Source organism: Pseudonaja textilis, chromosome 2 (genome assembly GCF_049901715.1).
Source record: "Pseudonaja textilis isolate UNSWEBS1 chromosome 2, rPseTex1.2, whole genome shotgun sequence".
Classification (NCBI taxonomy): domain Eukaryota; kingdom Metazoa; phylum Chordata; class Lepidosauria; order Squamata; family Elapidae; genus Pseudonaja; species Pseudonaja textilis.
Window position 1 is genome coordinate 183,867,421 of NC_141991.1, and position 16,881 is coordinate 183,884,301.

General features: G+C 41.7%; 1 protein-coding gene across 4 annotated transcripts in view; it reads right to left on the reverse strand.

Moving 5' to 3' along the window:
* CNTLN (centlein) overlaps positions 1–16,881 on the reverse strand; it is a 199,390-nt gene that overhangs the window by 127,199 nt on the left and 55,310 nt on the right. For 3 of the 4 annotated variants that reach the window (XM_087926590.1, XM_087926589.1, XM_026718387.2), the window contains exons 4-6: positions 14,172–14,303; positions 13,370–13,549; positions 751–884 (exon numbers count right to left, since the gene is read on the reverse strand). In XM_087926590.1, coding sequence (XP_087782716.1) covers positions 751–884; positions 13,370–13,549; positions 14,172–14,303 — 446 coding nt within the window. Of the gene's footprint in view, positions 1–750; positions 885–9,329; positions 9,413–13,369; positions 13,550–14,171; positions 14,304–16,881 lie in introns of those variants that run through there. The other variant, XM_087926591.1, reaches the window with a different exon arrangement.

The window sequence follows — 16,881 nt, forward strand, 5'->3', positions numbered from 1 at the left end:
AATGTAAAGCTGATGCAATGTAAGGCTGATGCAATGAAGATGAATCAGCATTGGTATTGCTGGTTTTAGACTAAGAAGGGGTCCACAGAAGTTTTACCACTTTAAGAGCTGTTTAATAAGCCAGCCATTAGAGGACGTATTCTCTTTCCTTGTGTCCTGTATCTATTGCAGAGATCCCCATGTAGAGTTAAGAAGATTGATTGCTTCTCAGGTATTTGGGACTACCTGTAAGTTTAAACTTTGTGCATTTTTTTTCTCTAAGTGAAGCTAGTCCCTTATGACTCAGGGGTGCTGTGCCTTTAAAATGCTTAATGCCCTTTTTTTTCCTTTTTTTTTACCATGGGAAACTAGCCCCCTACAGCATAGCAGTTAGGCTGAGCATGCCTCTTCAGCAGCAGGAGTAAGAATACAGCAAAAGTAAGCTGGGGCAGCAAAGTTCAAAGTGGTAGGGGCCAAACAAGCATAGATGTGTGGGAAATAGGAGGATAAGGGTGTTGCAGAGCCCTACAGTCGTAAATGCAGACAATCTGCAAAGTACTTGAATTTTGATCACATGACCGAGGGGTTTTTACAACAGCCCTAACTTCAGAAACCTGTCATTAAGTCACTTTGTTTAGCACCATTTAAACTTCAAATGATTGCTGAATAAATGTTTGTTAAGTCAAGGACTACTTGTAAAGCATATGGATAAAGTACTGCAAATCCAAACAATGTAACATTATCCCATTTTATTTATTGTATCAAACATACTTAGCTCTGGCCACATCCAAATCCTTTTGTGTTAATTCAGTCTGCTTAAGCCCCAGCTGAGATGCCAGGTCATCACATCTATTGTGTAGGACTTCCACTTGTCCCCTTGCTTCTCTTAAAGCCGATTCCAAAGTCTGGAAGACAATTGCAGTAGAACCAATAGCTACAGAACAGGATAACAATACTACATTTAAAGTGTAAGTAAAAACAAGAAGGATTGTTGATTAATCTAAAGTTTAAAAATGGGCGTTGGTAGAAGTTACCGCGAACACCTTTTCTATCTATGCTGCGAGAGAGCCCAGGATGGGTTGACTCCTTCCTATGACGTCATTTATCTGAGTCTGTACTAAGATATAAAAGCCAGCCCCTGGGGGAGACCCCAGCTTTGGTGAAGATACTTGAAAGACTGAAAGGTGTCTCTGAAAGCCCAATAAATACAGAAATATGTCTTACCCTCTCCGGACGAATCAAGGGAGGGGCTGGGCTCTCTCACAGCATAGATAAAAAGGGCATTCATGGTTAACTTCTTCCAACGCCCATTCTCCTCCATACTGCATTGAGAGCCCAGGATGGGACATACCAAAGCTTGCATGTCCACGGGCGGGTCCTTGTCCAGTTCATCACACCGACTGTGGAACCAATCGTTGAAGCACCCGTGTGCCGAAGGCTGCAGTCGCCGAGGCAAAAGCAACCAGACAGTAGTGTCTGGTGAAAGGAGACAGGGATGTCCATGTGGCCGCACGACAAATCTCCTCCAAGGATGCTTGGGTCACCCAGGCAGCAGAAGTGGCCGTGCTTCTGGTAGAGTGCGCCGTCAGACCTCGGGGAACCGGAAGGGCCACAGCTTTGTAGGCCTGCTCAATGCAAGACCTGACCCACCTGCTAATAGTAGGAGAAGAGGCCTTGTGTCCCAAGTGAGAAGGGAAAAAGGAAACAAACATGGCTTCCGACTTCCTGAAGGAGGAAGTGCGCTTAATGTATATTCTAAGAGCCCTTCTTACATCTAGCGTGTGACACTGCTGCTCTAAGTTATGGTGCAGGAGAGGACAGAAGTCAGGCAAAACAATGTCCTGGGACCTGTGAAACCAAGTGTTAACCTTCGGAATAAATGAGTGGTCCAGACGAAGAAAAACCCTATCATCATGAAAGGTCCTGTCTGATGGAAAGCACAGAAAGTTCGGAAACCCTCCTGGCAGAAGTGATGGCAACAAGAAACACTACATTGAGAGTCAGGAAACGGAGAGACACTGTTCTAAGGGGTTCAAAGGGGGGCTTTGTAAGGGCATTAAGGACCCTATGAAGGTCCCAGGAAGGATACCTGTGAACCACCAGAGGGTGCAGGTTGGAAGCCCCTTTCAAAAACCTCCTGACTGAAGGGTGATGGGATAAGGAAGGAAGCGAACCCCATGAAAGGACCGAGGAGAGGGCCGCAACCTGCCTGCATAAGGTGTTGGGGGCCAAACCTTTCTCCAGCCCATGATGAAGGAAGCAAAGAACTTCTGCCAACTGGGCTGAAACAGGAGAAAGACCCTCCCTGAGGCACCATCGGGACAAAGCCTTCCAGATGGCATCATAGATGTGCCTTGTAGAAGGTTTGCAAGATGCCAGGATAGTGAGGATGACCTTTTCTGGAAGATCAGCCTCCTCTACCCGCTGCCGCTCAAGTGCCACATGGTCAGCTTGAACCACTGGGGCTCTGGGTAGAGCAGGGCCCCCTGGTGAAGGGAGATTAGATGGGCTGGGATCCTCCAAGGAGAAGCCACTGATAGGTTGACCAGGTCCGCAAACCAGGGCCTCCTTGGCCAATAGGGTGCCAGGAGGAAGAGCTCCACACATTCCTCCAACATCTTCTGAATTACTGCCGGAATGATGGGCAGCGAGAGAAAGGCGTAGAGGAGAGCCTTGGGCCATCTGCACCAAAGAGCACTGGTCCCCTCTGCTCCCTGGCAAGGGAGAATCTGGTGACTTGGGCATTTTGAGGAGTGGAGAAGAGATCCACTTCCGGTGTTCCGAATCTGAGGGAAAGATCCCTGAATAGAGATGGAGGAATGGACTCCTGGCTCCTGCCAGGCTCCTGCTGAGCCAGTCGGCCTGGGAGTTGTTGATCCAAGAGATGTGGTCCGCCAAGATCGACAACAGGTGTTTCTCTGCCCATAACCCCAACCGTAGAGCCTCTCTCATGAGGGCTTTGGACCTCGTCCCCACTTGCTGGTTGACATGAGCCTTTGCGGCCATGTTGTCCATAAGGACTAGAACATGAGAGCCAGTCACTGATTGCCTGAAATGCTTGAGAGCCAGAAAAATGGCTCTGACTTCTAACCAATTTATGGGAAGGGTCTGCTCTGATCTGGACCAAACGCCCTGAGCTATCTGGCCCTGCATATGGGAACCCCAACCCAGGAGGTTGGCATTGGTGGTTATCACTAGCCTGTCTGGGTCCCTGAACAGGAGTACCCTCTAGACTGACAGGGAATGCCACCAATTGAGAGATCTCTGGATTTGTGGCGGGAGTGGGACCTTGATGGATGAGTGGCTGGTTCCTGCCCATTGGTAGGGAAGCAGGAACCATTGGAAGGGTCAGGAGTGGAGCTGAGCCCATAGTCTGATGCCAATACAGGAGACCATCTTCCCCCAAAGTTTGGACAGCAGCGACAGGGGGACAATTTGATGTTGCTAGATCTCTCTGATGATCTCTGCAAGGCTCTTTCCACGAGCTGGGGACAGGAAAACCTGGCACAAGATGGTATTGATGACTGCTCCCAAGTGTTGCAATTTGGTTGTGGGAGAGAGCTGGCTCTTTTTGGTGTTGATGGAAAATCCATGGCTCTGGAAACATGACAGGGTAATTTGCAGATCCCGATGGGCCGCATGGATGGAAGAGGATAGAATCAAAATGTCATCCAAATAGCATTGGATCCTCACTGGAATAGAACACAGAGATGCCATCAGTGCTGCCAGAACCTTTGTGAAGACCCTTGGAACTGATGAGAGGCCGAAGGGCAGTGCTTGATACTGGTAATAGGTATTCTGATAACAGAAACGGAGAAACTGGCGATGATGAAGCCAAATTTGGATGTGGAGGTAAGCCTCAGTGAGATCAATGGAAGAGAGGTCGCCCTCCCGAACGCTCTCTAAAATAGAATGCAGAGTCTTCATTTTAAATTGCCTGTATTTTACAAATTGGTTGAGAAATTTTAGATCAAGAATGGCTTGCCACCCCCTTGAGGCTTTGGGAATGATGAAAAGGCGAGAGTAAAGCCCACATCCCCATTGAGAGGGGGGAACAGGTTGAATAGCCCGGATTTCAAGAAGGTGCTGAATGGCCTGATTCATGAGGGCTTGCCTGGAAATGTCCCGAGAGACAGGACAGATCCAAAAAAAATTTGGGGGTGGCGTTAGAAAGTCCAATTGTAAGCCTGACCTAATGGTGCTGAGCAGCCAGGCATCCGTCGTTGACTCCTCCCATTTGGAGGCAAAGAAGGCTAGGCGACCTCCGATGGGTGGGGAGAATGAAGGATTACTTAGAGCAACGGAGAAACGACCTCCTCCCCCCACAAAGGGCCGTTTACCAGTAGAAGGTTGTTGCCTGCCAGATGCTTCCGCCCGTTGGTCTTGGCGTTGGGAGTACGGCCTGTGAGAGCGGGGGGAGCGAGATGAGGTCTCCGCTCGGAAGGCAAGAGGGCGATAAGGAGCAGGGCGATAGTCGGCTTTCTTCCCAGAGGAAAAGAGAATTTTACGTTTATCTCTGGTTTCGATGAGATAAGGTTCCAGAGTGTCGCCAAAAAGCTTATCGCCTGCGAATGGAACTGAAGCCAGCTTCTATTTTTGGCGTGACTCCGCCTGCCAATTTCAGAGCCATAAAAGTCTTCTTGCTGCTACAGAAGATGCCATGGCCTTGGATGCAAATTTGGCAGAATTGAGAGTGGCATCTACAGTGAATTCCGCCGCTGCAATAATCTTATTAAGGTCTTGGTGAGACCGAAGGTCAGAAGCAGGCAATCAATTCTGGAGTTGGCGCAGCCACGGTATGGATGCCCTCGTGAAAAAGGATGCTGCTGTTGAAGCCCGAACAGCCCAAGCAGCAGCCTGGTGATTGCGCTTGAGGGTCTGTTCGGAGCATTTATCATCCGGTTTCAGGATATCTTCTGGCTCCTTGGGAGTGCCAGAAGATGAGAACGAGGCCAGAACTGGAATGTCAACAGAAGGCACTGCCAGGGCATTGTCCAGAGCTGCGCTGACATTGTAGAAACGCTTATCCAGAGAAGATGGGCGAGGATCTGCCGAAGGAGAAGTGCACTGTTCCTTGACCATGTCCATGAACAAGATGGGAGAAGTTAAATCTCTGCCTGCACTACAAGCTTGGAGAAGAGCGAATCCCCTTGGCTAGAGGGATTTCCTTGTGACTCGGGAGCCATTTCTTCTGGTGACAGCTTGGCAGTGACCAAGGCCTTGCTGAGTAATGGCCTGAAGAGAGTAGGTTTGAAGACCACTGCAGAGGATGTCTGCTCTGGGCGAGAATCCTCTTCCTCTGAAAGATTTTGGTCAAAAATCTCACCCTCTTCACACTCTGTATGAGAAGAATAACTGTGTTCAGATGGTGAAGGCCTTCCTTCCTCATCAACCTTCTCCCATTCTGGTAGAGAAGAATGGACCCTGAGGTCCCGTGGCTTGTGTAAATCAGGATGATAAGGCAAGGAACTTATAGATTGAGAAGGGAGAAGGGCCTGAACCCTTTCCAGAGGTTGAAGAATTTGCTTGAAGCCTTCAGCCAATCCCTGCCTAATGAGACAACAACTTGGATATCCCCTGGTCTATGCTCAGAGGTAGAGGCAGAAGGCCTGCTGCTGTGGGAGTGAAGGTGGCTTCAAGCCTAGATTGAGGAGAGGTTCAAGCCCTGGAGGGAGGGGGAGGAGCATAGGGCACAGAAGCCTGTTGGAAATAAGGCCCAGATCTGCTTAAATCCTGAGGATCTGACTGTACAGCAAGAGCCTCAGGAGACCAGGATGGAGGATGGAAAGGCTCATAGATAACTTCTCCTCCCCTGGGAGGGCTTGATTGGGGCCCACGAGTATCACCTGAAACATGTTGTAGTTGCACTCCCTTCTGTTGAATAGTTCTGTTGAACTGCCTCTCTAGAGCTGCATGTCTGTGCTTCTCTGCCCTCAATTCAGCCTGAGTTGCCTTCTTAGGGGCTAGAGCCTTAGCTTTGATTTTAGCAGCCACCTCCCTCTGGACTGATTAGGTGCGTTGCCTACATCTTTTTCTCTTATTGGGCTTAAGAGACTGTTCCACTGGGGGAGAAAGCTCTGCCTGAGCCTTATCTTGCTCCACTTGTAGAATAAAGGCTCTTGCGTTGGAAAGAAGCTGTTTAGAAAATTTTCTATTAAGCCCCTTAGGGTATAAATTGGCTCCCGGGCTTACAAAATGGCCACTTACCTCGTGGTGGGAGGCTTGAATCCAAGATGGCCGCTGACTACAGGAAACTGGCTCCAAGATCGAAGAATTGCTCCTTAGGCTATACAGAGCCCCGAGCGAAGTCAGCAAGGGAAAAATGTAGCAACCAGCCACACAATCAGCTGGCTTGTGCTCTTATCAGTTTGCCGATTGTTTATACGATCGGTCCAAACCGCAGGCGTGGGGGAGGTCTGCAGACGCTGCCCAGCTTACCTGCACAGAGCTCTGTAACGCTGCTCCCAATGTTGCAGGAGAGACAGCCCTGCTCTCCTGGACAAGCAGCTGCCCTAGGAGCTGCTTGAAGTGAGGAAAAAAAGTACTGAAGATCGCTGGTGAGTGATAAATAACAGAACACTTTCAGAGACACAGCTACTGACTGAAAGGAGCTGAGTCAAAAGCTGGGGTCTCTCCCAGGGGCTGTCTTTTATATCTTAGTACAGACTTAGCTAAATGACATCATAGGAAGGAGTCAACCCATCCTGGGCTCTCGATGCAGCATGGAGGAAAATAATAAGTTATTATTAAAGCTTTCATTAAAGCTACATTATAATACAGTATAATACAGTAAAGTAGAATAATGCAAAGGTAGTTATATAATATACAAGTATCTTAATTACTTTATAAGTCCTTGTATAAGTGAATTAGTGTGGTGAGTTCTGCAACTTTGTACTGCGGGTAGGAAAACTTAAAACAATGATGTTTATTGATTGTAAAATATAAATCTGTTTTATAAAATAACTTCAATACAGCTAATATCTTAAAATACATCAAGCGCAACACAACTAATTCAAAACCAATTCAAATTAGTTAATATAAACCGATAATAAATTGAATAATATTCTGTATATGAAGACCAAAAAAACATAAATGTTTGTAGAATCTAAAAGTTTTTTTCTGCTCAGCTGCACAAATATGAACTGCAAACATTCGGAGGAGGAATTGCGAATGGTTAAGTGAAATACTGCTCTTATTTTTCTAAAATGAAACAAATGCTGTAAGGTGGGTTATTCCTCCAGCTCCCAAATCCAGGTGACAAAACAAAGCAAGGCTGGGGGGGAAAAATAGAAAAACCTTCCTCTCCACCACAAAACGGAGCTTCATTCTCCCTTTTTCCACAGCAGATGCTGTTATCCCATAGGATAGAACTCTGATATCCTGATTAACGGGATGGAACCACTTGCTGATTTGGGGTGGCAGAAGGAAGAAGAACAAAGACAGAGATAATTCTTAGCTCCTTTCATCTTGGGGTTGAATGTGGGATCTGTATGCAGAGTAGACTATGGCAAAATAACACAAAACTCCTTCCTGGAAAAAAAAAGCTGCCAATTCCAAAACTCGTCTGTGATATCAGACACCTTAATACAAATCTGAAGAAACAAGCCAAGACTCCCTGCTTGATAGCATCAGGATTCAGAACTTCGTTGAGAGTGGACTGTCCAAACAATAATTGTTAACAACAAAAGACAGAAACTGCACATTGACCTTTGCAAATTCTTTTCTCTTGCAACATTTATATATTGTAGCAGGGAAAGATACACAGGATCCCTTCCAATAGTTCCCCTCATTAACACAACCAGTGCAAAGACAAGATACTAAGCAGGAAGGGCTGAATTGTATGGGAGTAGATGAATCAGCAATCAGAAAGGAAAACAAATATGCAACAAGTATTGTGTAGGCTTGAAAAATATGCCTGAAAGTCTTAAATTTTGAAAATACTGTATAAATTAGGAGTTAATTCTAATGGATTAAGAAAAACCTCGCTTCTGTAATATTTAATTCACTTACACACCAGCAAGCTTGGTCTTGAGCCACTTATTTTGTAAAAAAAAATCCATAAACTGAAAAATAAATAAAACAAAACTCTGTCCCAACCTTGGTGATGTCAACATTTTCTTGTAAGTATGATCACCGGTTGAAAAATCTTGCTACCTTTATTTTTAAGCTTGAAATTTGTATTCTTCCGTGAAAAAGATTTTGGAGGACTAAATAGTGGGATGGATAAGATGGAAATGGGAAAAATTAGTCATCTGCCCCTCTTTCTTTTCTTGGTCACTAGGATTTTCCAGTGGGAAAAATGAAAATAGTCCTATAGATCAAGGAAAGTACTCCCACAGACTTGCAATCTTAGATTCCTAGTCTGTCAAGCATTTCAACTGCGAACAGATGTGAACATTTAGTGAAACTGAAAGTAAACAAAAGCTAACATAATCTAACAGTTACAAAACAAGAATGTGATTGATAACAAAACTTTGGAAAAAGCTAATTTTACAGAAATAAAATACAGAAACACAAACTTTTCAACTTGCACTGCCCTTTCACGTAAATTAAAAAAAAATTCCAAATTACTGTCACAGATCTATGAGGAACACCCCCGCCCCACAAAACCTTCAGCAGATACTTGTACAGATACCCAGGTTTTCATGAAAGAAACTTGCCCATTCAGATTTTTAGTAAACAGCAAATCAACCAGCATTTGAAACAGAAACAATGTATACATACTGCACTACAAAATATTTATTCAGAAATGTATGCTTTTGAGAAAACTGTTTATGCAATTGTGTGGCTAACATTGCAAGTATGCTAGGCCATTTTTGATTAAAACAGGTCTTTTCAGAAACAGGAAATGTTTCTCACATGCCTATGCTGATTCCCTTATTCAAAACTAAGATTGCATTTCCCATAGATTTTTACCTACTGGGGGACCATAAGTCAATACTGAGGAGGCAAAGCAAGCAAGTACAGGTAGTCCTTGACTTACGATCACAGCTGAGCCCCAAAGTTCTGTTAAGCGGCGTTTGCCCCATTTTACGACCTTTCTTGCCACAGTTGTTAAGTGAATCACTGCAGTTGGTAAATTAGTTAACCTGGTAAAGTGAATCCAACTTACACACTGACTTTGCTTGTGAGAAGGTCCTAAAAGGTGATCACATGACCTTGGGACTCTTCCACCCTTTTAATGACCTAATAATTACCTGCAGGAAGGGGACTGATTTTTCTCAACAAATATCTGAAATGTTTTACTTATTTGAAACATGTATACGGTATCCCATCTTACCAAAAGCCACTCTAGGCACCTCACAAGAATCAGAAAGAAACCACAGATATAAAAAGAGGAAACAGCTTACTTGTAAAAGGCTTCTGAAATTAGCTGAAGGGTTCCACATGAAGTTGGAGTTTTATAGTTTCCCATTCCTAGATTACACAGACCGACTCAAGGGAAGAGTTCAGAATCTAGAAAATAATTTACGTCTTTTGCCCTTTTAAGCACACTGATACTTTGACTCTAGTGTAGCACTCTTGGAAAATGTAATAATATACCTATTTGTTGAAAGAAGGGGGAACTTTGTTAGACTTGGATAGAGTAGAATAGACTTGGTGAGACTAAGAGAGTTAATGTACAAAACACATAGGGGGGAATAGATAAAAAACAATAAGACAACTTTTTTTTCTTCCTAGCATTTTACTGCAAGCGCAGGGTACACTTTTTTCCAGATCAAACTTTCCTTCTCCTTTGTCACCTATATGAAAAGTATGACCCAAATGATTCATATACAATCACTTACACTGCCACACAAAAATCTAAAATGAACTCAATACTCAGGAAAGCTCTAAGAACTGTAGCTCTCTGATCAGGATTTTGATCCAAAATTCTAGCATAATTACCAATTGCCAAGCCTTATGATGTTTGGGAGATATCCCATATCATTATTCACATACAGAAAAACACGGAACCTTTGAAATGATATTATTGAGAATCATGTTAATAGTTGAGACAAAAATTTTGTTAGTTCTATTCTCTAACTCTGTTTTTAACCTAAATTTGAATTTAAGTTGAAACTCATACTAAAAGACTGCCTATTACTAAAAATGGCAGATAGCATGGTCCTTCCTCAAGTGTACAAAGCACTGAAAATGCGCTTTCTGGAACCACTGAAAACTTAAAAACAGGCTAAATATTTAAAACGTGTAGCTTCAGTGGTTCCTGAAAACTTTGTACACCTTCAGCACTTCATTAAGCCCAAGGAAGGACAAGGCCACCTACTATTTAATAGACAGATAGTTTGTGTCTAAGAGTTATTGTTAAGTTGGATGTTCTTAACCTGGGGACTGCCTGCACATGAAATCTTTTTTGGGTCTCAAAATGGTGGCAAAACTTGCTGCATAGTTTTCAGCAATGTTTGAAGGTGCTTCAGCTGCCACAAAAATTGCCTGAGGCCTCAAGCAGCACTGGGGTTGCAGACTGTTACAAACTTACCATACATACCACCATACATCAAAATATTTTCTTTTTTTTAAAAAAAAAAGTTTTTACATACATCAAAATATTTTCTACTTCTGGACTTCCGGTTGCAGAGCTTCAGTGGCAGGCAGGAATCCGCGATCGTGCGCGGTTTCTGCCTGGGCTCGCCGCTGGACCGCCCAGAGCCAGCTGGCTTCGGGGCTAAGCCACCCCGTAAAGGTGGTGAAGACGGGGGAGCACTAGCAGGGTTGAGGGGAGCCGCATCTCTCCTCCTCAGCTAGCTAAATCCCTTTCCTGAAGGCGGTAAGAGCAGCGGTCAGAAATGGCCGCCTCAAAGAAGCACTCAACCGGAAAAGAAAGTGCAGGAGAAAGTTAAGAAGTGAAAGTTTTGGCTGATCAGGATAAGAAGCAACAATTAAGATATCCTGGAATTTAAATTTTATAAAAGATACATTGCTCCCAATGAAGACTCGGAAGCAGCGAATGAAAGTGAAAAGGGAAAGTTTTTTTTTCACTCTCCTTCCTTATGTTGACAGTGAAGAGAGCTGAATGAGAAATCGGAAAAATCCGCGTTGGCACCAATAGATAATTAAACTGGAAATAATTAAATGCCAAAGGGACAATAAAGATTTCTGAACATTAAAAAATTCTTTTTTTGCTATAAGTGGGAAGGGAGAGGAAAAGAATAAGGGCAGGATTTGGAAGGAGGAGTCTGCCTGGAATTTAAAAGAATCTAAAGTTAAATCTTAATAAGACTTCTAAAAGATACAGTTTAACTGGAACTTTGCAACTAAATAGTAACCCCAGGAAGAGAAAGTGAAAAAAGAAGAAAGTGTTAAAAGAAACAGCTTGTCTGTATTTGGATTGCTTGGTGACTTTGGGACTTCTGGAAATTATATTTGAATGACTAAAAACAATTGGGTGGTTTAAAAAAATTCTACAATGGCATCACTTGTGGATGAACTGAAAATGGAATTCAAAAAATATAAAGAAGAGGCACAAGAAGGGAAGGGCTCTTTTGGCTCCGTTTTTCAATTCTTAGAAATGGCGATCTGTGCCTATGAGAAACTACAAGAAAAGTCTGCGCAACAAGAAGATTGGGACAAAGAAGAAGCCATCTTTAATGAACAAGTAACTTTATCTGGGGAAGAAAGGGGAAAGGGGGGAAAAGAGAATGGAGAATTTAAGACCTAAAAAAACAGCCAAAAAAGGGAAGAATAATGCGAAAAGTGGATATGATGTTAGAAAGCAACAGAAAGGGGGAATACAGAAGAGGGAAATGGAGGTGGAGAGACAAGGGGGTAAAAAAGGGAGAGAGAAGAAGAAAGGGAAGAAGGAAGGGAAGAGAAGTTACAAAGGTTTGGAGCAAGATGTAAAGAAACAGGACTTATTCAGAGATAATGGGTGAAAATTTAACTGAAAAAGGGATTCTGTAAAGGTACCTAAGATTGTATTGTTATATTTGTATTAGAAATAATATTAGAAAATTGGAAACAACATATGACTAAAAAGTGGGATAAAACAGTCAGTGTAATTCAGTGAAATTTTTGTGAACAAAATAAATGAAATGAAATAAATGAGAGAATTGAATTAGGAAGGAATGGGAACATTTTAACTACTCAATGTTTTATAAAATATAAGTGAAGTGGGGGGGAAGTAACTATGGAAAGTTTATAAGTGTTCCCATAGAATTATGATATCTATTTTAAAAGTAATGTGTAAAATGTTTAAGATTTAAATGAATATTAATATTAATGATAGAATTGAATTGGTATGGATTGTTGTTTTAATTATATTATATATTTATAATTTTTTCTTTTTTTAAAATACAGCGTGTAGTTTTAGAATGTACCAAGCAGAATCCGAATGGAAGTTATGTATTATATTAAGTGTTATAATTTTAGGGGAAAGATATAAAGGCGACATACTCCAATCAATGATTACAAGAGAAATTTTGTTTAATGAGAAAAGATAAATAGACAGCTGAAACAGGACAGACAAAGAATATAAGTATAATGATCTGAATTGAGATGAAATAAATAAAATAAAATTAAGAAAGTTTAAAGAGGGGAGAAGCTATATAGAAAATGTAGAATGGTAATAAGATATGGAATGGTATATAAAAATGAGCATGAACTTGAATTTGTGTCTGTACGAAGAGATGTAACCCGGGATCATGCTGCTTTCAAAAAAGATGTTTTATGTTTTTATGTTTTATGTTTTGTTTGTTTATGTTTGTTTTTAAAAATAAAATTTTCAAAAAATATATTTTCTACTTCCCAATGAGATGGAAGAGGCAGCATGTGGAAGATAAATTATAACAGAGCAATTAACTACAAGCCAAGTCAGTCTCCTGGAACCTATGAAGTTTATAACAAAATTTAGGGATAATTATAGCATGCTTTGTTCATAGCAGAATATTATTCAATTAAATTAACACTGTGCACCTAAGAAAAAGCTTCAGTGAAATCCTTCCAAGTACAAAATACACAACACATATAGGCTACTACTAGAAACAGAACATTTGACAAGATGGAACTTTGGGTCTGCTTGAGAAATCGTTTTTCTATATTCTTATGCAGAAGATTGTGCTGCCAATCACACTGAGTGGGGAAATCCTGGAGTGACAGGAAGATTTCCAACCATTTTTTAAAAAAAACAAACCCCCGCATCCTTCTATTTGAATGAAATATCCTTTATTATTTAATGATTACATTTTAGAATGGCTATTTGAAGTCAGTTTCTTGCTTTGAAACATCAATTTTTAAAAAGCTTTGGGTTTTAAGTGAAGGAATGTAAATGAATGTCGGTCCCCACTGGTTGTTATGAATATATAACTTGTTATTTAAAGAAAATAACATGTAGCGTAAAGCCTGTGAGTAGCAGATTCTGAAGCCATATCCAGGAGCCTATTCTTTTTCATACCTTTACTTTTGCATCAATGTCAGACTTCTCTATTCTCCATTGTGAGTCCTGCTTCTTCAGTTTCTCCAGGTCATTTAGCAGGTCAGCATAGCGTGTACTTAAACCCTCATTTTCCTCCTCCAGATTTTTTATAACCAGTCTGCTTTGCTTTTCCTTCCTCTCTGCACACTCCTTGGTGTCCTGTACAACAGTACCACGAGGGCCGATAAACAAAAAAGAGAGAAAATGTTTTTTTTAAAAAACTGAGAAGTAATCAGCAAATATAAACTATGCAGATTTTACCCTCACAGCAGCTTCTTGTATATTTGATAGCCAAGGTCACCTGTGTACTTTTTATTGGCCTCTTTCATGCAGGTGGAAGGGTCATATTTTTTAGCTGGATGACAGCTTTGATGAGTACACATTTGCAAAGAGCCCATTAATTGATCAAACTGCCTTTGATGGTGTCCCCAGCTATTTTTGAGACCTACACAGACATATCCTCCCAGACCTCGGCTTTATCAATTAATAATGCCAGTCCCATCAGAATCTAATTACATCAAGCCATATCTTCACACTCCTCCTTTCTTTGCTCCATTTCCATCATTAACTATTTATTGGAAAGTTATAAAGTGTGGATTCTTCACTTTAAGGGATCTTTTCTCTAGTTTGGCATGTGTGAGGAAACTGAAAGGTACAATCTAAGGCCTAAGGCTATATTTCCTCTGAGCTTGTCACTTTCTATGTCACAGAGACAGGCCAGCAACTTAAACAGCAACTTCAAAGTTATGGCTATCTTCCTACTATGTGTGAGTCAATATACCTTAAGTTCTTGGATTATATCTTGAGAGTTCTGTAAGGTGCAAAGCTCTTTTTTTAAGGCAACATTTTCTTCATCCACAGCAATTTTCCTCTGTACCAGGTTGTTTATCTCCTCTTGTTGCCCCCTTGTTCTCTAAGAAGGACAATTTAACATTTATTAAATAAAACAGGTAAAGAATGCAACGTTCCAAAATAAAAGTTCAAGCTATTTATTTAATAAATCAATCATTCCCATTTGTTAGTTCACCCAACTCCAGACAACTCCAGGCAGCAAACAATGAGAAAAGCAATATAAAAAATAACAAGCCAAGGAAAGAACAATGGATCACTTGGAATGAAAAGCCTACAACCAGGTTGGCCATGCACCAACCCAAATGGATTCCACTAACCCTACTACAAGCCCTGGGGGAAGAGCCAGATCTTTAGAGTTTATATGAAGGAGAGCATGATAGGGATTATTTGACTGATTGAGAAGATTCGCTTCCAGGGTTCCCATCAAAAGAAGGGACCCAGAGCATGCCAAGTATTTTGGAACAGACAAAATGACAGGCAGTCCTTCAAATAAACTTGAGTCATGAAAAACAGCTGTTTCATCTTACACCTGTACCTGCTTGCAGTTTTAGATTCAGCATGTAAATCTGTTTTGATGCTGAATAAATATCAATTTTAATATTATTTGATTACTGTATTCTCACTGGGCATATTAAAAGTATAAGATAATTGAAACTGCTGGCAATATTAGACATGTCAAATTTGCACAAATAAGAAACCCTGTAGTTTTACTATTAATTAACTATTATTATGAGATGCTTCAGAGCCAGATATTATAAGATAACTAGCCAGACCCAAGTGATATTCAAGTGATATTCAGACCCTTAATCTGTCCAAATCAGCAGAAGCCAATGGACAGCTTACATGAGCCTAACTACTTGTGAATCCAAAATCTCATTTTAAAAAAGGATGAAATATGATGGTCATCAACAAATGGAGAATCTGAGAGGTTGAACTAAATACTGCAGAAATATTTAAAATGCTGCCAATCCTGTCAGCTTGGTCTAATGATTAAGGTAACTGGCTAGAAATCAGGAAACTTAAGTTTTAGTCCTGTCTCAGACATGAAAGCCACCTGGGCCATTCACTCTGAGTCTATAAGACTTGGGTTGAGTGACAAGCTTATTAGTAAATTCCTGTTGCAACCAATGGATCAATACTTGCTTGAATTCCCTCTCTTCCTCCCTCCCTCCCTTCCTCCCTCAAAAAGTGACCTTGCTCTTGTGAGAAAATGCTAGGAAGAAAGTAAACTTAAGGTGCTATATCTCTTATCAATACAATTGGACTAAAATGTTGTAATTCAATACATTCTTTCATTAGCATGTTTTTACTTTGTCATGGGTCAGGACTTAGGTAGAGACTAAAAAGAGGCTTCAGCAGAATCCATGGAATGTCAACCTCGGGAGATACAAAGCCAAGAATCACTTCAGGTTGATAAAAAACAGGCACTGCCTAAATAGCTGTAGCAGTCAAATAAGGATGACATAAAGCTTTCCAGCCCCTACACCTGGCGATAGAGAGCAGAGCAGAGCTGTTATTTGAGGTTCTTGCCAAACAAGGGAGCATATCTTTTGATTAGTGGCGGATGACTTCCATCTAATTTAAGAGGCAGCCCTGACCCATGTGCCTTTGCTGGGAAAAAAACCCAACAATAGTGACAATATATGTAACTCGAGTGTAGGATGAGGGTAAAGGTTCATTCTCCAAGCTTGTGGGTTGGTTTCCAAACATTTCATTAGTAAGCTGGAAAACATCTTCAGTGGAATATAGGGAATCAGTGTTCTTCTTTTATAAGGGCTTTGTGTGGTCAGTAGGTTTTGTGATGGTGAGGTCATGCCTGATGAGGTTCACATCAGGGCAGGGTCTTGTGGTGGGTCTCGTTATGGGTCAAGTGTGGATTACAAGTGAGAATCTTGTGATAGGGAAGTTACATCAAGTGAGGCTCATTGGGAGACGAACTGCTGGTTCCTAGAAGTCTACAAATAGCAATAGCCCTCAAACCCATAGCTGCATTCCTCCAGGAATTATCCAGAACCAAATACAAGATACAGAACGATGTCAGAAACGATGTAATTTATAAAATCAACTAACAATTGCAACCAATTATATGTGGGACAAACATCACGCCAATTAAAAACCAGGAACCATGAACACCGTCTGGCAGTCACACGCCACAATTCCAAATCCTAATCTCTACCCACACTGACACAAAACAACATCAATTCGATGGGAACAATACAAGAATCATCAGCCATGCTACTAACCGCCACACTCATGAGTTCATCGAAGCCTGTTACTCCACAAGCAATTTCATAAACAGACACATTGACCTACAATCAGCCTACGAACCCCTCAGAATTCAAATCAACTGCACAGCCAACCCATGCAAACCTTCCCCAACTAGCACTTCACCTCCCAATTATCCTTACCTGATGTAACCTCCCCATCACAAAACTCTCACTGGTGACCGAACCTGATCCATCACAAGATCCACAAGAACCATCACAAGAACCTGACCTGATGTGACCCTCACCTGATGTGACTTCACCATCACAAGGCCTACTGACCACACAAAGCTCTTATAAACAAAAGAACACTGACACTGACATCCCCTAAATTCTACTAAAGATTTACCTAGCCTGGTAACGAAATGTTTAGAA